General features: G+C 27.4%; 2 protein-coding genes across 4 annotated transcripts in view; one reads left to right on the forward strand and one right to left on the reverse strand.

Annotated features, from left to right (window-relative positions):
* The window catches only part of LOC149058310 (uncharacterized), a 71,966-nt gene that overhangs the window by 36,908 nt on the left and 18,706 nt on the right, over window positions 1–16,352 (reverse strand). The window contains exon 1 of one of the 3 annotated variants that reach the window (XM_089221329.1): window positions 6,586–6,732. The exons of the other annotated variants lie outside the window; for them this stretch is intronic. Coding sequence (XP_089077455.1) covers window positions 6,586–6,660 — 75 coding nt within the window. The 5' untranslated portion in view covers window positions 6,661–6,732. Of the gene's footprint in view, window positions 1–6,585; window positions 6,733–16,352 lie in introns of those variants that run through there. 3 annotated transcript variants of the gene reach the window in all.
* On the forward strand, window positions 9,900–14,878 carry LOC149058312 (zinc finger MYM-type protein 1-like). Its single transcript, XM_089221314.1, has 4 exons — window positions 9,900–10,578; window positions 11,961–12,035; window positions 12,159–14,418; window positions 14,706–14,878. Exons 1-4 carry the CDS (start codon window positions 10,521–10,523, stop codon window positions 14,821–14,823), a joined length of 2,511 nt encoding a protein of 836 aa, XP_089077440.1. The 5' UTR covers window positions 9,900–10,520; the 3' UTR covers window positions 14,824–14,878.

Genomic DNA, 16,352 nt, shown 5'->3' on the forward strand with positions numbered 1-16,352 from the left:
AAGTTTATAAATACGTCCAAAAAACTCTGAGAAATTGGATATTATTGGAATGATTGTCTAAAACTATAAATTAAAAATGACACTGAAGGAAGAGAAGGTAGAATGAATACATCACGCACGTTTATCTCGATTCATTCACCTCATAAATATTTCCTTTAAAAACGATCAAGTTTGCTTTAAGTTTTGATAACTACGACCCATTATAGGTGCCTACTGCTATATTACACGAATAAAAGTCAATTATAAAATAAAAATTAGAGTTAAAATGGAATTTTAAAATATGAAAAATACAAACTAAATACGATAGTACTTATATAATTAGTGTTGATTAGAATAAAATAATAAATATGATTATGTAAAATCGTATAGAATAAGATTCTCTATGAATTAGGGCACTCATATATTTTTTATTTTAGTGAGTCATTATAATTTTGGTATAATTATTATTTTTATTTATAGGCCTCAACAGCTAAGGGTATTGGCTTACGTTTTACAGATACATTATTAAACTATATATAATTTAAATTATTACATTATGGTAGGTTTTAGAGTATTATACTAGAAATAGAAGGTTAGAAAAAAAACAATATAATTATATGAGGTTATAAAGTTAAGTTCTTTGTAGAAACGTTATGATATGTTGCTGCAATTTTCAAGACTGGATCCAAATGGCTATTATTTTATTTGTGCATGAGAACATACACACATATTCGGGGCGTAATGATCTATAAAATTCACATCATATCATAAATTACTTCTATATATTATGCAATACGCATGTGTCTATGGTATTCATAGTGTCATTGTGTCGATGGGAATATAGTAGATTATCGATGGAAAATGTCATTTTAATCATAATTTAAAGAAGTTATGATTTAATTTCGATAGTGGTTTCCTAAGTAATAGGAAAACCTATACTGGCTATACCTACGAAACTGAGTTTAGTTTTTTTTCCTGTATTACAGGAAAATGTGAATTTTAATATTCAATCTGTTTGATCGGACATGTGAACTGAAGTCAATGTTACTCATATTGTAATAATATTTATTATACATATTCAAAAATTATTTTCTTTTAAATTAATCAATCCTTTCTATGATGATGTACAATACTTTTAAAACAGAATATTTGTATCTCGGATTTCTATCCATAGATAGTGAATGTATCGATTATTACTTAATTTAATATGAGAAATCTCGTATGAAACGAATTAGTAAACAAAAGTAAAACAAATCTAAAAGTAACTTAGTTAAAAGCTCTTTATATGGTTCAAACTCGAAACGGATGAACTTAATGAAAAAATTGTTGACTGATGGGTTATGGCATTTGAGATTTTTTAACTCAAGTTACAATAATTGGAAAAGTAGTAAATTTAAAGATTCTGTGTTTATCTACAAACTTATAAAAACCTAAAAAATCCATTAAACCATCTTTATAGGATTTGAATATATAATAACATAGTAGATAATTTCTATACGGTTAGGTATATTGATAACAATGGTTGAAATAAAATATTTGTAGTTGTGAAATTTTGAAGTTTCAAGATTGATCGTTTATTCTGAATTATAACAAAATAACCCAAATTGATTTTGTTAGAAACCCTGGTATGCCGTAAATTTCACTTTTTTCCCCTTGCGATTTGTTATAATTTTTCTTCCACAAGTCTAAGTGAAACTTTTAGAGTACTCCTCCTTTTTCTGTATGAAAAAAAAAAATGGTAACCGACAAAACTAACTAACTTATAGTATAACTAAAAAATAAACACATATCGTTGTAAATCAAATACGCGTTATTCGTTTCGTTCAAAAAAATTATACACATATTCGAAAATGTTAGGGAAATATTTTATCTCATTTCCTTAACGATGAAAAATGAGAAAGATTTTAATATTGGGTACGTGTCGTTTAGAAAACGTAAAAGGGATATATACGCAGTGCGTATTACGCACCGGTTTTACGGGGAAAAAGTCAACGGAAAAATAGGAATCAGTATTTTTTTCTCGATACAATAAAATACTTGATTTTCCGATCAAGTCCAATTTGTGTGGCCAATATTGAATAGTATTTCCAATTTCATATTTCCACATAATATATGTATTAATATTTAATATACATAACATTGAGTCATTGACATATTATTGTACATCAACTATTCAAGATATTGCATAACACTATAAATTACATAACTGCAGGTATTTTTTAATATTTTATTTCGTTCAGAACAATTTTAGTATATTTTATTTGAAAGTTTGATAATATGCTCCGCGGTACATAAGACAACAGTATCCTAGTATACACTGTGTAACGTTTAGTGTTCCAATGCTAAAATAACATTAAAAAAATACTTAAAGAATTCATTACTCGTATATGGTTATAGGTAATTTAATGAAATCTATGACTTCAGAATTTCGTTATTAACCCCAAGCTACTTAGCTAAACGTTTTTTGAAATTAAATTACCAAAGTAATTTCCGATCAATACTTTACTACACCCATCCGCCACGATGTAATACCAGAATATAAGGGCAAGTGTAACAAGGTTTAACGAGATTGCAATTAATTCTCTGTTTAATTTATCTTTAATTACTGCATAGTTTTCTTACACGAAAAATAAACAAATTTAATATGATGGATTCATTCACTGTTCGTTGTAATATATAATTAAAATATGATTTGTTTGAGTGTGTTTCGTTGTAAATTATATAAACAGGCAGTTAAAGGCACTGTACGAGTATTCACAAACACAACAGATATTTTTAACAAATAGTTTTATTTCAATGTGATGTAGTACCAAAATATATAATATTTATAGTAGGTACGAAGTATCCACATGATTTTTATACCGTAACAAAATAGTGCACCATGATTTAATCGGTGAACGTCTATTTTTGTGCTAATATAATAATGGTTTTAAAAATTGTTTAAACAATTTATTTTACGAAAAAATTATATTTTTTTCAAAAGACAAAACAATGTATTGTTTATAACATATTATTCGTTATGTTGTATGAATGTTGATTTTCTCATGATTGTTTCATGTTTGTTTATAATAACTCGTAATATAATAATGAAATAGTATAGTCTTACTGTAAATTATGATTAAACGAATTTCAAAACAAAACACACGTTTAAAACGCGATGAATGTTTGTTTATTAAAAGCGGGATATTCAAATTTAGTACATTTTACTGAGTATATAGCGACCAAAATATATAAACTAAATTAGCAACAAGATATTTTTAGAAAACCATGTGGCTATACGCGTCAGGAGTTCCATTTGACTACCTACTACCAGAATATTTTGTTTAGGTGAACGGAAAAGGGTATTTAACTCCGTCATTTACATCTTCCATCCATCTCTGCTTATTATTAATCACACAAAAGGCGTATAAATAGGAATATTATGTAAAACATTTAATCATTTATATATTCTGTCAGTTTAATGCGTTTTTAATTCCATTTTTAAATATACGTATTTTTAAAAAGTTTGAATTCTAACTATACTTTACTTTAGACTTAAAACTTTCTACAAGCTTTACCTTATACATACCTATAAATTATAAACATGCTACATAATATCAAAATACAAAAATCTTGACTGTAATGCTGTTACAGAGAATGCATTATAGTTCACGATGTCAATATACGTACAGTGTATTTGAAAATATGATATAGAAAAATAAGCATACCTATATATATCATATGAATTCAAATAAATATACATTCTTATTTTGGCTCATAATCAAGAAAATATATGAAATTTTTAATCCAACAAGTGTAGATAGAAAAAGAGGATGATTAGCTAGAAAACTGAAAATAAAATAAGAAAAAAGTACCTAGACATTTTTTTTAAACGTGTGCTAAGCTGTTCTGATTTACTAAATTTAAAAAAAAATGCTCACACGGTTTCGATGTAATAAAGTTGCGTGTGAAGGGAAACAGCTTTATGGATATAAAAGATCAGAAAATATTTTCAGACCTGTTTTTACTTTTAAATATATTTAATATTTTTTAAATATTAATTAATATTAATATTAATCTAATATTTATTCACAGTATTTTTTTTCTCATTAAAATTCGTTTACGAGTGAATAACCATGGTTATTGAATTTAAAATATGTAAACATATAATTAATACTGTTTCGTATAACAATGTACAATTAGTATATAAAATCAATATTTTTAATTTGTTTTAATAATTTAATGTGATCGTCGTTATGTTTTTATAATTAATAGTTAATCGAAAACAAGTTACATTGATCATCGAATTTTTATATAATATATATCTCGTTCAATATTTCGACATACTGTTTTATATTACTGTGTTTCAATAAAACACGAAGATTAAAACTGTGCTACAATACAAACAAAACAATGGTGGTAAGTTAGAAAAGTCCAACACAAGTGAAGTACCTACTCAGCAACTATAAGTTATAGAAACTTACGAACTATAAACTGCAAACTAATTAATAGTGTCTTCATATAATATGTATACGTAATATATTGATAAATAATTTTATCCTAAAACTGACTGAAGTATAATCGCTTATTGAGTGATTTAAGATTTTGTCTCACGTGGTGGATAATTCCGTGTGACATTCGAATAAGTATTCAAATAAGCTGTACCGTAGAAACGGTGGTTCATCACGCCAGTTATGCCGAATGCACGAAGTCGATGAAGATACTGATAATATTTTTTATTAGCCTACGTTTAGTATTTTATATATTATAAAAATAAAATAAACGTTGGAGAATAATGTTTTTTTTAAATGTTGAGCTATTATTATTCATTATAGGCCCATCGTTATTCTCGGTCAACCACCCACAACACAATCACAAACTATCAAATAATCGTTATCCGTAGAGAATAAACAATGCTTGTAATTTTTATCAATACTGACGTATCCTTTTAAATATTGTTCGCACAGAATTAATGTGCAATCAATTTAAATTAACGGTGATAGATATTACAGACAGAAAACTACAAACTACCAAATAGTTTGTAGAGCGTTGGCCGAAATTCAATTATTATTTTATATTAAAGAATTGATTTTTACGCAATTGTATAGTAGTATGTAGCAATTATTTGTTATGGCAAGTAAGTTTTTTTTTTTATGATTCCGAAACAGCAATAAATAATAACAACGTTCGCCAACTACGTGCAATTCATTGTTTTTTTTTTTTTTTAGGTTATATTTATATTGTTACGGTTGTTATTTTATTTATAAATTATGATATATGTACATGTTACTGGCCGTGTTTATTAAGGCGTTTATTATTATTAAATTGTATTCCACATTATCAATGTATGATGAACAATATGGCAATACATTAGAATAATAATATTATCATTTGTTTCGCTGGGCTCGAGCACTCAAGGTTTATAGATAATAGGGGTTGCCTCATACCGGAATTCTGTTAAAAACGGAAGTGGGAGAAATCATACTATGACGTCAGCTGTCGTACAAAATTGTTTGTTTATCATAGCAATCATAGCACTAATGTTAATTGTTATTTGTTAATACATAATAGTTAATACGTTGATGGTTGATTTACGTTTTACACTGTGTTTATTACTTAACTATCAGCTAAATTATTTTATTTTAATGGCAACTCCAAGATCAAAAGGCGGTTCATGTTGTGCAGTTGCGTCATGCAAAAATTATTCAGGCAAAGCCAAAAATACTGGTAGAACCAATTTGTCTTTTCACAGGTATTGAGGTATCATATAATTTTTTTTTTTTTTTAACTACATATTAAGCAATGTTAAATTATACATACCTATTTATTAGTTTTTATATGTTATAATTGAAGTTTATTTTAATTTTAAAGGTTTCCAAAGGATGATTTACATCTTAAAGTGTGGTCGAATAAATTTAGGAAAAATGATGTATGGAATCCTAGTAAATCATTTATTTGTCAGGACAAATCACTTTAAGGAAGATGATTATATTAGAGACTTAAAATCTGAACTTTTGGGGTATGCTCCAAGAGTCAAAATTTTAAAAACTAATGCTACACCTACACTTAATTTACCTGATGGTCATGACAAGTGTGTTTCAGAATCTGGTATTGAGCGTCAAAAACGAATAGAAACTAAATTATTTAGACTGGTGAATATTGTTTTCTTTTATTTTAAGTATACAATCTGTACCTGTAGGAAGGTACCTACTATAAGAGTATACGAGGCAGTGGCGTATTTAGGTTTTTTTCATGGGGGGGGGGATATGACTTTTTATGGATAATTACTAACTTGAGGGGGGCTTTGCCCCCCCCCCCAAGTTTCCAGGAATTATAACAATATAATCGTATTACGAGGTACAAACATTACAATGAAATTATATAATTAATGTATTCTATAATATTATAGTACTATGTCATGTTTATATATTTTCGTAACTTATATTCTTTGCCTTAAGTCATTATCACGTTACAGACTTATATCTTTATTCTTTTTTTACTTATACAATGATAATATTATTTTATTAAATCATTTAAGTATCTATAAACCTTGTCGAGCACTAGATATCGTAAATATCTTTGCAATAAATATCGTATAAATTAAGATTATAATTACAACTGTCGTACCGAGGCCATTGCAATACTTCTAATTGATTTTTGATCCCTTGCAGAGGGTTTGCCAGCGTTTGCTGTGTGTAACATTACAGTTGTTGTCGTTTTCAAATGTAAGCAGGACCTATGTGCCGGAGAAATTAAATGAATGTCGGTGAATGCATTAAACTAAGCAAAAATTGTTGTTCTAACAAATAGAAGTGACTGCGGTAATACATTTAATGACCGACAACGGCGGCTGAAGATTCACGTGATGTTTTTCGCAATCTTTTCCCCTCCTTTAATGGATATACATGTATTAAAACTATGGGGGATTAACCTACAATGCGCTGTCGGCATTTTATTGGTATCCGTGCAGTTTTAACGATGCTGTTCGTGTCGATTTCTCGGACAAAAGTTCATAGATGAAAATCGACTATCGCAAAAAAGCGCCGTGTTTTATTTAAAAAATGTAATGCTTTTCCCGAGTCTGTGAATTCAAATGCTATTATATTATTATTAACAGCGATATTCGTACGATAATTTTTTTTCGTACCGTGCCTAAATTTTTTGTGAATGGATGATCTTGATAAATGGTATTAACAAAAAAAAAAAAAATGTCACTCCGCCGCATATGTATGGTACCTATAGGTTTTTGACGTAACTTGTCGATGAGTTGACCATGACCACACATAATGATGAAAAGTTTCAATTCCTTACAATTAATATTTTTTGAATTACATCAAAATAACTATTTTATGTTTAGATGTATAATATTTTCAAAAATATCTAATGCCTATAAGTGTAATGTGCATAAGTATAAATTTTAAATTAAAAATTCACGAGGAAATTTGTATTCAAGCTAAAATTTAAACGAATTTTGTAAACATTTAAATGTAAAACGCTTAAAATATATTATGCCATTTATTTTTAAATTGTCATAAAAACAATTTATAAGTAGTACGTCGATTCATTTTTGATAGAGTAATAACATTTTTTCTTATCAACAGTAAATTATTTTATTAAAACGTGAAAAAATTCTAAAATTATAGATTTTTTAATTACTATAAAATTATAAAAATTCTATTTCGTCAAAAGCTCATATAGAAGAAATATCTCAATTTTCTTGATTGTTTTAAGAAGTTTAGGTACTTTGTATTTTTATATGATTGACCGTCGGAATCAAAATTTATTTTTGTAAAAATTATTAATTAAAAGTACCTATAGAATATATATATATATAAAGGGAATTTAAGAACTTTAAGATCATTTTTATACAAAAAAATAACACATAATTTTAAAACCAATACATCTCTTGTGCCACTTTAAGTCTAAAATAATAATAAAAGCATTGCCATAAAATTAAAATAACGTTCTGCTGTATTATATATTATGCTATAATTTCTTGAATATTTCTTAAAATAACAACTATTTTATATATTTTTTTATTTTTCAACTTGAAAGTTTGACGATTTTATGGAAAAAAGTCCTAAGTTCGTCATATATTATCTCCTATATAATATACAAGCAAGGATTTGTATTATATTTGTACTTTTCCATAATTCTGAAATATTTGTTCTAAATATTTGTTTTGTTTTTACTCAAATATTATATATATATATATTATGTATTTTTTTTTCTATTATTCGTTTTCCTATTAGAGCTATCATAATATTATTAAAGTGATTAAACGAAACAACAACTTGCGGTCTATTCTCTATTATAAATAATTTAAGTCCTGTTCGTAAAGTTATTGGAATACGTCTATCTATTTAGGTAAGTTATATATCTGCCACGCTTACTTTTCTAAAATTGTATTTCCTTCCCCACCTTCCTAAAAAAATTATGGCTTTCATATTTTTTTCAAAATTTAAAAAGACGAATTTAACAATATTACGTTCGATTTTTGTCGAAATAATTTATTCGAGATCTCGTTAACTTGTCTTTCGTCTACATTTTTAGAGAATAAAATTCTATTATGTACTCAATATAATAATAATAAATCATAATAAATAATAATCCACCGACCGAATAGGATGTATGCAGTCCGTCTATATATTATACACTATTATTGGTGTTAGGTTTTACGAGGCTCGAGACAATTCTCAGACAATATACTCGTATAAGCCCCATCGCAGTGTGTGGAGAGTACTGCCAATTGAAAAGCTAATAGTATTTGTCGGATCAAATCTAGAAAATACAAAACACTGGACAATAGCAATGCACATTGAAGATTGAACGTTTTTATGATGTTCGCCGTTCGGATGATCGTAATAATGTAGTAATTCTATATGAGTTTTCGAGTATTCCGATATGAAACGTTAGGGTTTCGAATTTAAGACATCAATTCCGTCAAGGCGTCGAATAAATCAATAACAATAATTATTTTATATCGGTTCATACCACTATACCAGTTGGATAGGTATTATAATTATAATTTTGTAAGAAAACTTAAGACGATATATTTTACAGTTGTCTTCGTTATTATATTATAGATACCTTACATTCAATCGTTACATGTCTATTGTCTATTATAATATATAGATAGATGTTAATAATATAATCACGAATAAAGAGAAAAATGTTTACTCCTTAATTGTCCATGTCTGAGTTTCCCTATACTTAATGATTATTTATTATTACTTTCTATAGTTACTACACATAATGCAATGTTTTTATTACCCCTCCCCCTACGGGACACACATCTACAAAGCGTTCATATTTAGACAGATATGTGTTCTTATGTGTTCTCAAAGTTATACCAATACCATTGTTGCAATCATGAAAATATTATTTTACGATACATTTTTTGCACTAGACTTGTTCTAATATTGTCTATAATAAATCTTATACTATTATTTCATTCATTTAACGCTGTACCTATTTTATGTACCAGGCAGTATTTCTTATATAATATATAAACATATTTTATTTTTTTTTATAGACGTCTGACATTTTAACTGAAAACAATAAGTACATTAAAGCATTTTGATTATTTTGAATTTATAATTGGTCAGAATAAATATATAATATTTAGTATGAAAGCACCTACCAATAATATTTTTGAGTATATTTTATTTTGAACTCAAAAATCCCTTGTACGAAAATTCGGAATAAATGTTGTATTGCCAAGTTATGATTTACCTTATTTTTTTATATTTCCCCATGAAAACAAAAAAAAAAACGGATTTGTCGAAATTCAGTCACATGCTTAAAAGTCAAACGAATTTCCTCCATTTGAATTGTCCATCGTAGAGGAATAAATTAGTTTTCCACTCAAATGGCGATTATGTGTTTCAATATGGTGTCCCATTATACTATGCGTACATATCATAATATTTTTATTTATATATTTCAACGCCTAACGCAGGCACGTCACCAAGGGGGGGGCCTTAGGGGGCCTGGCCCCCTAAGAAAAGTCAGTGGCCCCGAACTGGCCCCCTCAATTTTATTTTCAAATATAATGGCATTTGATTATTCCGAATGGCCGAATCAAACAATCGTATTAGGTAGGTACATAAATTAAATTCCAAGATTTTATTTTATTAGTCGTTATTATACTCGCCACGGACTAAAGTATCTTAATTCTTAGTATATGGCGACATGGCGTATATGCGTTAGTCCGTAAAATTCGTCACTCGACAATTTGAGATAAGAGTGATAATCATAAGATTAGAGTGAATTACACGTCTAAGAATAGATTGAAAACTAGAAATTCCAAATACGGGTCTCGAACGTGCATTTGATAAACACGACCGTCGACCACAGACAACACGACTAGGTACAATAGTTTATATTCCACTATTCCAGTAACATTGTGATAGTGATCACCATTTACTACAGTCTACAATAACGTCAATAACAAATAAACATACCTCATCAATATAATATACACAGTGTATCGATTTGTATTGATTCATTATTCATAATCAGGCAGAGGCCAAGTCACAAGTAGTTGTAGTAGTATTACAATGAAGAGAAGTATAATAAGTTATTTTAATAATCCAAAAAACTTAAAAACTGAGAAAGGTATGTACGATAATATTATACACAATTCAGGTACATTTTATCTACCCAAGTCTTATTTACCTACATTTTATATTTACTAATTATTAGACTAATTTTCTTAAAGCTGTATATTCTATCATTAATAGGTACCTACGTCCTACATATTATTAATCCGTAGTTTTTTTAAATTTTTAAGACATTTCATTCTATTATATTGTTGAATTTGTAGTATTTTAATTTTTAATCATTAAGATGATTATTATTTTATAGTGTTTATGTGCATTATACTCTTTGCACACTCTTATTAATCTCAACATTTACACTATTTTTACAAAGTATAATTTAGGTAGGTAGTACTAAATATTTCTGGACTTATGGTATTTACTATTTAGTATTGTATTTACCTGTTACCATTCGGTGGATACATTATTTTCATAAATAATTGTTTTTATTTTATTTTATTTTATTCATGAAATTTTGATTTACTTATTTGTTGATCATAACATAGTTGATAATTAATACTAATTTGTACCTGCCTATTTATTATATTGTTATTATTATTATTATTATTATATGCAGGGTTTGAAAAGAATGCATTCAATTTTTACATTATGAATTATGATTGTGAATGCATTTATTTTACAAACGAATATGAATGGAAATTGAATGTAACTATGCATTCTTTTTCTAATCACATGGAAAAAATATTATATTTTTAATACCAAAAAATTTAAAAAAAAATTTTATTCATGTTTGATGTTAATGTTACTATGATACATATACATTTATATATACAGTATAGTTAATGTGGACTAAAGACAAGTATTTCTATACCTACTTTATTATATTATTTAATATTTATTGTGAAACAAAAGATGTTTCTCATTCATCATTTCAATAGTCATTAGCCATTTATATAACATGTTAATATATATGGTTCTAAATTATAATTATAATTATTATTATTTTTAATATCTTATTTATTTATTTATTTATATATAATATTGTTAAATTGCAGTTAATGTTTAAAATGTGTGTTATTTCAATTTGCTATACCTCCTACCTCGTTTATTGTTATTGTTCATGAAATATATAAAACGCCTTGTTATTTTGTTAAACAAAAAAATAAATTAATAAATTATGTTTTATTCATATAAAATAAAACATTTTTTTTTTACATGAATGCGGTTAAGAATGCATTCTTTTTGAAAAATTGAATGTTGAATGCGAATACATTCAATTTTAAGCTCTATGAATATGAATGTGAATGCATTCATTTTTTGAATGAATGTTCCAAACCCTGATTATATGTAATGTAACCATATAAGACTTGGATAATTTAGATAACTTAACAAAAAATAATTTTAATAAATAATATGTTAAGTCCAATAATCATGTTTTAGTTAATGAAGATGATATTAGCAAGAAGTTATTATGTGAAGCATCTACTTCTACAGAGATAAAAGAGATAAATAAAGGTTAATGTTACAGTTGCACTGTTGCGCATACTTATACTTTATAATAATACTTACATAGTTTCATATTATCTACATACATATTTAATATTTATACATTTATTTATTAATACTTATTACTTTTAGATGTTGAAGATTTCAACAATAGCGTTGGTGACATTGTGACTTGTAATTATGAAGAAGAACAACTACAAGACTCAAGTAGCAATGATAGCAACAGTAGTGATGAACATGTGAGTTGTGCTACAATTGTTGATAGTGTTGATATAAATTCTTCTATAGATTCTTCCTCTTGTACACTTGAAATATCAAAAACAATACCAGGTCCAAAAGATCTTGCTCAACATTTGGATGATGGACCAAAACAACCCAAATTATTATTTTATCCAAAAACAATGTTTTCTAACAGAATGAGACATTTCTCAGATACATGGTACAAAATGTTTAATTGGATCGAGTACAGTATAATGGACGATGGAGTATTTTGTTTTCCATGTCGTTTTTTTTCTAAGCATTATGACTTACACACTGTGTTTATTACAATTGGATTTAAACAATGGAAAAAAGCTTTAGACAAAAGTTCAGGGTTTAAACGACATGAATCAAGTAGTGAACACAAAAAATGTCAAGTTATGTTTGTTGAATACACAAGTATGAAAAGAAAAAATATATCTGTATCAACTTTAATTAATGAAAATCATTTAAAGTTAGTAAAAGAAAATCGTAAATACATTCAGTATATTGGAAAAGCGTTGTTATTCACTGCAGTTCAAGGTATTGCTCAAAGAGGGGATGACGAAAGTGAAAACAGTGTCAATCGTGGTAATTTTCTGGAGCTTGTACAGTTGCTCGAATATTTCAATGATGATTTTAAGCTAAAAAGGCAATCACTTCCAAGTAATTCAAAGTATACCAGTCCTAGCATGCAGAATGAAATACTTACAGTTTTTGGTCAAATAGTACGGGATAAAATCAGTAACGAATTGCAGAAATGTGAATACTTTGCAATTATGGTTGACGAAACAAAGGATATTAGTAAAACTGAGCAGTTGTCTGTAGTATTAAGATATTACCTGGATGGTATTGTCTATGAGAGATTTATGGGTTTCCGTGCTGCTGGTTCTTTATGTGCTACATCTTTATTTACATATATTAAAGAAATACTTGATATCAGTAATGTTGACATAAACAAGTGTGTGGGACAAACGTACGATGGTGCCAATGTAATGAGTGGTAAATTTAATGGTGTGCAAGCATTATTTCGCAAAGAAGTGCCACAGGCTTTATATGTGCATTGTTACAATCATCGTCTGAATTTGGTTATTGCAGATATCTGTAAAAATGTATCTGGAGTTAAAATGTTTTTTGATTTAATTGAAAGTCTGTATGTATTTATTTCTGGTTCTTCTATTCATGCTCAATTTGTTGATATTCAAAATGCCATGAAATTAACTTCAAAAGTTGAACTTAAGCGTATTTGCTTAACTCGATGGACAGCCCAAGTATTTGCATGCTTAACAATGAAAAAAGCAATTAGTCCATTACTTGTACTATTAAACAAATTAGCATATGAAAGAGGAGACCGTGCTGTAGAAGCTATAGGTTTACTTCATCAAATTGATTTTAAATTTATTTTAAATTTAGTAATGTTCTGTTATATCCTACATATGTTTAAAGGAATAAGCGATTATTTACAAAATGTAAGTGCTGAACTAGCTAATGCATTGATTTTAATATCATCTTTAGAATCAACCCTTCAAGATATGCGGTTAAAAGATACAGATACAACTTTTAGTAACATATATGCTGAAACCATTTCTATATGTGGTAAAAATAACATACCCATACCTTCACAAGATACAAATGTAAAAAGAATAAAAAAAATACCAAAACACTTTGAACAATTTATATTTACACAACAAAACTCATTAGAAGTAGAATTGTATACATCCAAAATAGATTTAAAAGTCAATCTTTATTATACAGTAATTGACTACATTTTGTTGGAAATTAAAAATCGATTTTCCAATAATAAAGATATTTTAAGTGCTGTCTCATACTTACATCCTGGTAATGAAAAATTTTTAAGTTTTTCGCACATTCAGCCTTTAGCCGAACATTATGGGGCCAATACTGATGTACTAAAGTCAGAATTAAAGATATTACCAAACACTATAAAAAGATATGAATTACAAAATAATACAGAAATTAAAACTATGATGAAATTATTGGAGCTGTTAGAAAAATACAAGTTGGCTTTTATTGAAACTCATAAAATTGTACAAATTATCATAACTATTCCAGTTTCAAGTGCTGCATGTGAGAGAACATTTTCTTGTTTAAGAAGGCTCAAAAACTATATGAGATCTCTTATGACAAATGAAAGGTTAGTGCAGTATTTAAATATGTAAAATAATATGACTAGTAAACTCAAACAATTATACACTTCTACAAAATATGTATTATTACATATCTTTAAAAATGCTATTATGTATAATACAATTATCTAACAAAATAAAAATAAAATATTTCATTCATAAATTCAAAAAATATCCCATTGAAAAACAATCAAACTGGAAATTTTTTGTTTTTGTAAATTATAAGCATCTCAATTACTTAATTAAAATTAGATACCTATGAGATAATAGTTTTGTTTATTATTTTTTGTTGTAGGTTGAATAATTTGGCACTATTGTCTATAGAAAAACATTTATCTAAATCATTAGATTTAGATGAATTTACCAGAAGATTTGCTGTGAACCATAAAAACCGAAGACTTATTCTAGTATAAATAATAAAATGTATATAATAAAATGTACCTACCTAATATAAATATAATATAAAACTTTAACAACCAATACAGACATTATACTGTTAAAATGTAGTATATATTTTTATAGATATTATGTGATAAGGAAAGGAGTGGTAGGGGGTAAAAAAACATAAAGGGGCCAACAAATATTGGCCCCCTCATAGAAAAATTCCTGGCTACGTGCCTGGCCTAACGGCAATTAACAAAGACGAATACATAAATATTGATATAAGTATTAGATAACAAATTAGTATGATAAAAAACATTATAAGTATAAGGCTAAAGTACTGGTAGAACATAAAAATTAAAATATAATAATATGTATGTTTGTAAAAACAAAACGTTGTGTGGTCCGTGTCTTAGATTTATTCTACTCTTTAATTTTGACTAAAATTCCAAAAGTCTTGGGTCTGAGTTTATTTTAATCATAGTTCTTTGGATAGGATCATTACATAGATAATTTGTTCTACGAGTGCTGATTTCAAAAATTTGTTTACTACGGGACCCATTTCTAGGTATATGAAATTTAACCCTTTCGAGTAGATAACCTTATATCCAGCATATTTCTCCTAATTTCAAGATTAAATATGTTTAACATTTTTTTAAAAATGTCGATACCGATGTGTAGTCGTGGGGAGGATGAGTAATTTTTAAAACATATCCAGTGAAGGCAAGAAATCGTTTTTGAACCATTTCAATCCTTTGGATATCTTTCAAATTGTGTGGGGACCATAAAACAGAGCATAAAATAATGCATATTAAATATATGCATTATTTATTTACATAATTAATATATATTAATAATATAGTTTATAGTAATAATATAAGTTTAAACCAACGAAAAATAAAATAAATATTCAAATTTCAAAATGTAATATACGGTATTACGGTTATGAATAATAGATTTGTATATTTAATATTTATATGAGATATGACAAATTTTTAGTTATCACTCATGAATTCCCAAGGAGGATGCATTTTTTTAAATAAATATGCGACGAGTATACATGCGCATGCGCAGATCGTGCATCTCAACTCGCGACTCGTCGCTAATATGTGCTTCAACAAATCGGGACATGGCTCAATCCATTGTATATGATCTAAGGTCTCCTGATTTCAAAATTTGTATGACTTTGCTTATTTTCCAAATTTCTGAAATTTCTGGGAAAATATCTTACTGGAGAGATTTATTAAATAATATTAGTAACTGTGTGTTTAAGGCTTCACGGCATTGGAAAAGCAAAAGTGCTGCTATCCCATCTAGTCCGTTACTATCAGATTTAGATAAGAAATTTAATCCCTCCGTGATATCTTCCAGCGAAATAGAAACTTTAGAAGGCAAATGAGAATACTGATTTATCGAGGAGTTATCTAGATCACTTGGTTTTGTATTAGGTGTTTTATAAACGGAAGAGAAATACGAAGCAAAGAGTGCCGAAATTTGAGGGCCTGAAACATTTGTATTTTCTAGATGCATTTCTTCGGGGATGCCTAAGCTTTTTCCTTTA

Source organism: Diuraphis noxia, unplaced genomic scaffold (genome assembly GCF_037042655.1).
Source record: "Diuraphis noxia isolate RWA-SAM2 unplaced genomic scaffold, SU_Dnox_SAM2 contig0002, whole genome shotgun sequence".
In the NCBI taxonomy this organism is placed as follows: Eukaryota; Metazoa; Arthropoda; class Insecta; order Hemiptera; family Aphididae; genus Diuraphis; species Diuraphis noxia.

Bases quoted from the DNA above. Each gene is read 5' to 3' on its own strand.
- LOC149058312 (XM_089221314.1), top strand. From the start codon at position 10,521: ATGAAGAGAAGTATAATAAGTTATTTTAATAATCCAAAAAACTTAAAA. The intron at 10,579-11,960 runs GTATGTACGATA...ATCATGTTTTAG, and splicing joins AAACTTAAAAACTGAGAAAG to TTAATGAAGATGATATTAGC. The intron at 12,036-12,158 runs GTTAATGTTACA...TATTACTTTTAG, and splicing joins GATAAAAGAGATAAATAAAG to ATGTTGAAGATTTCAACAAT.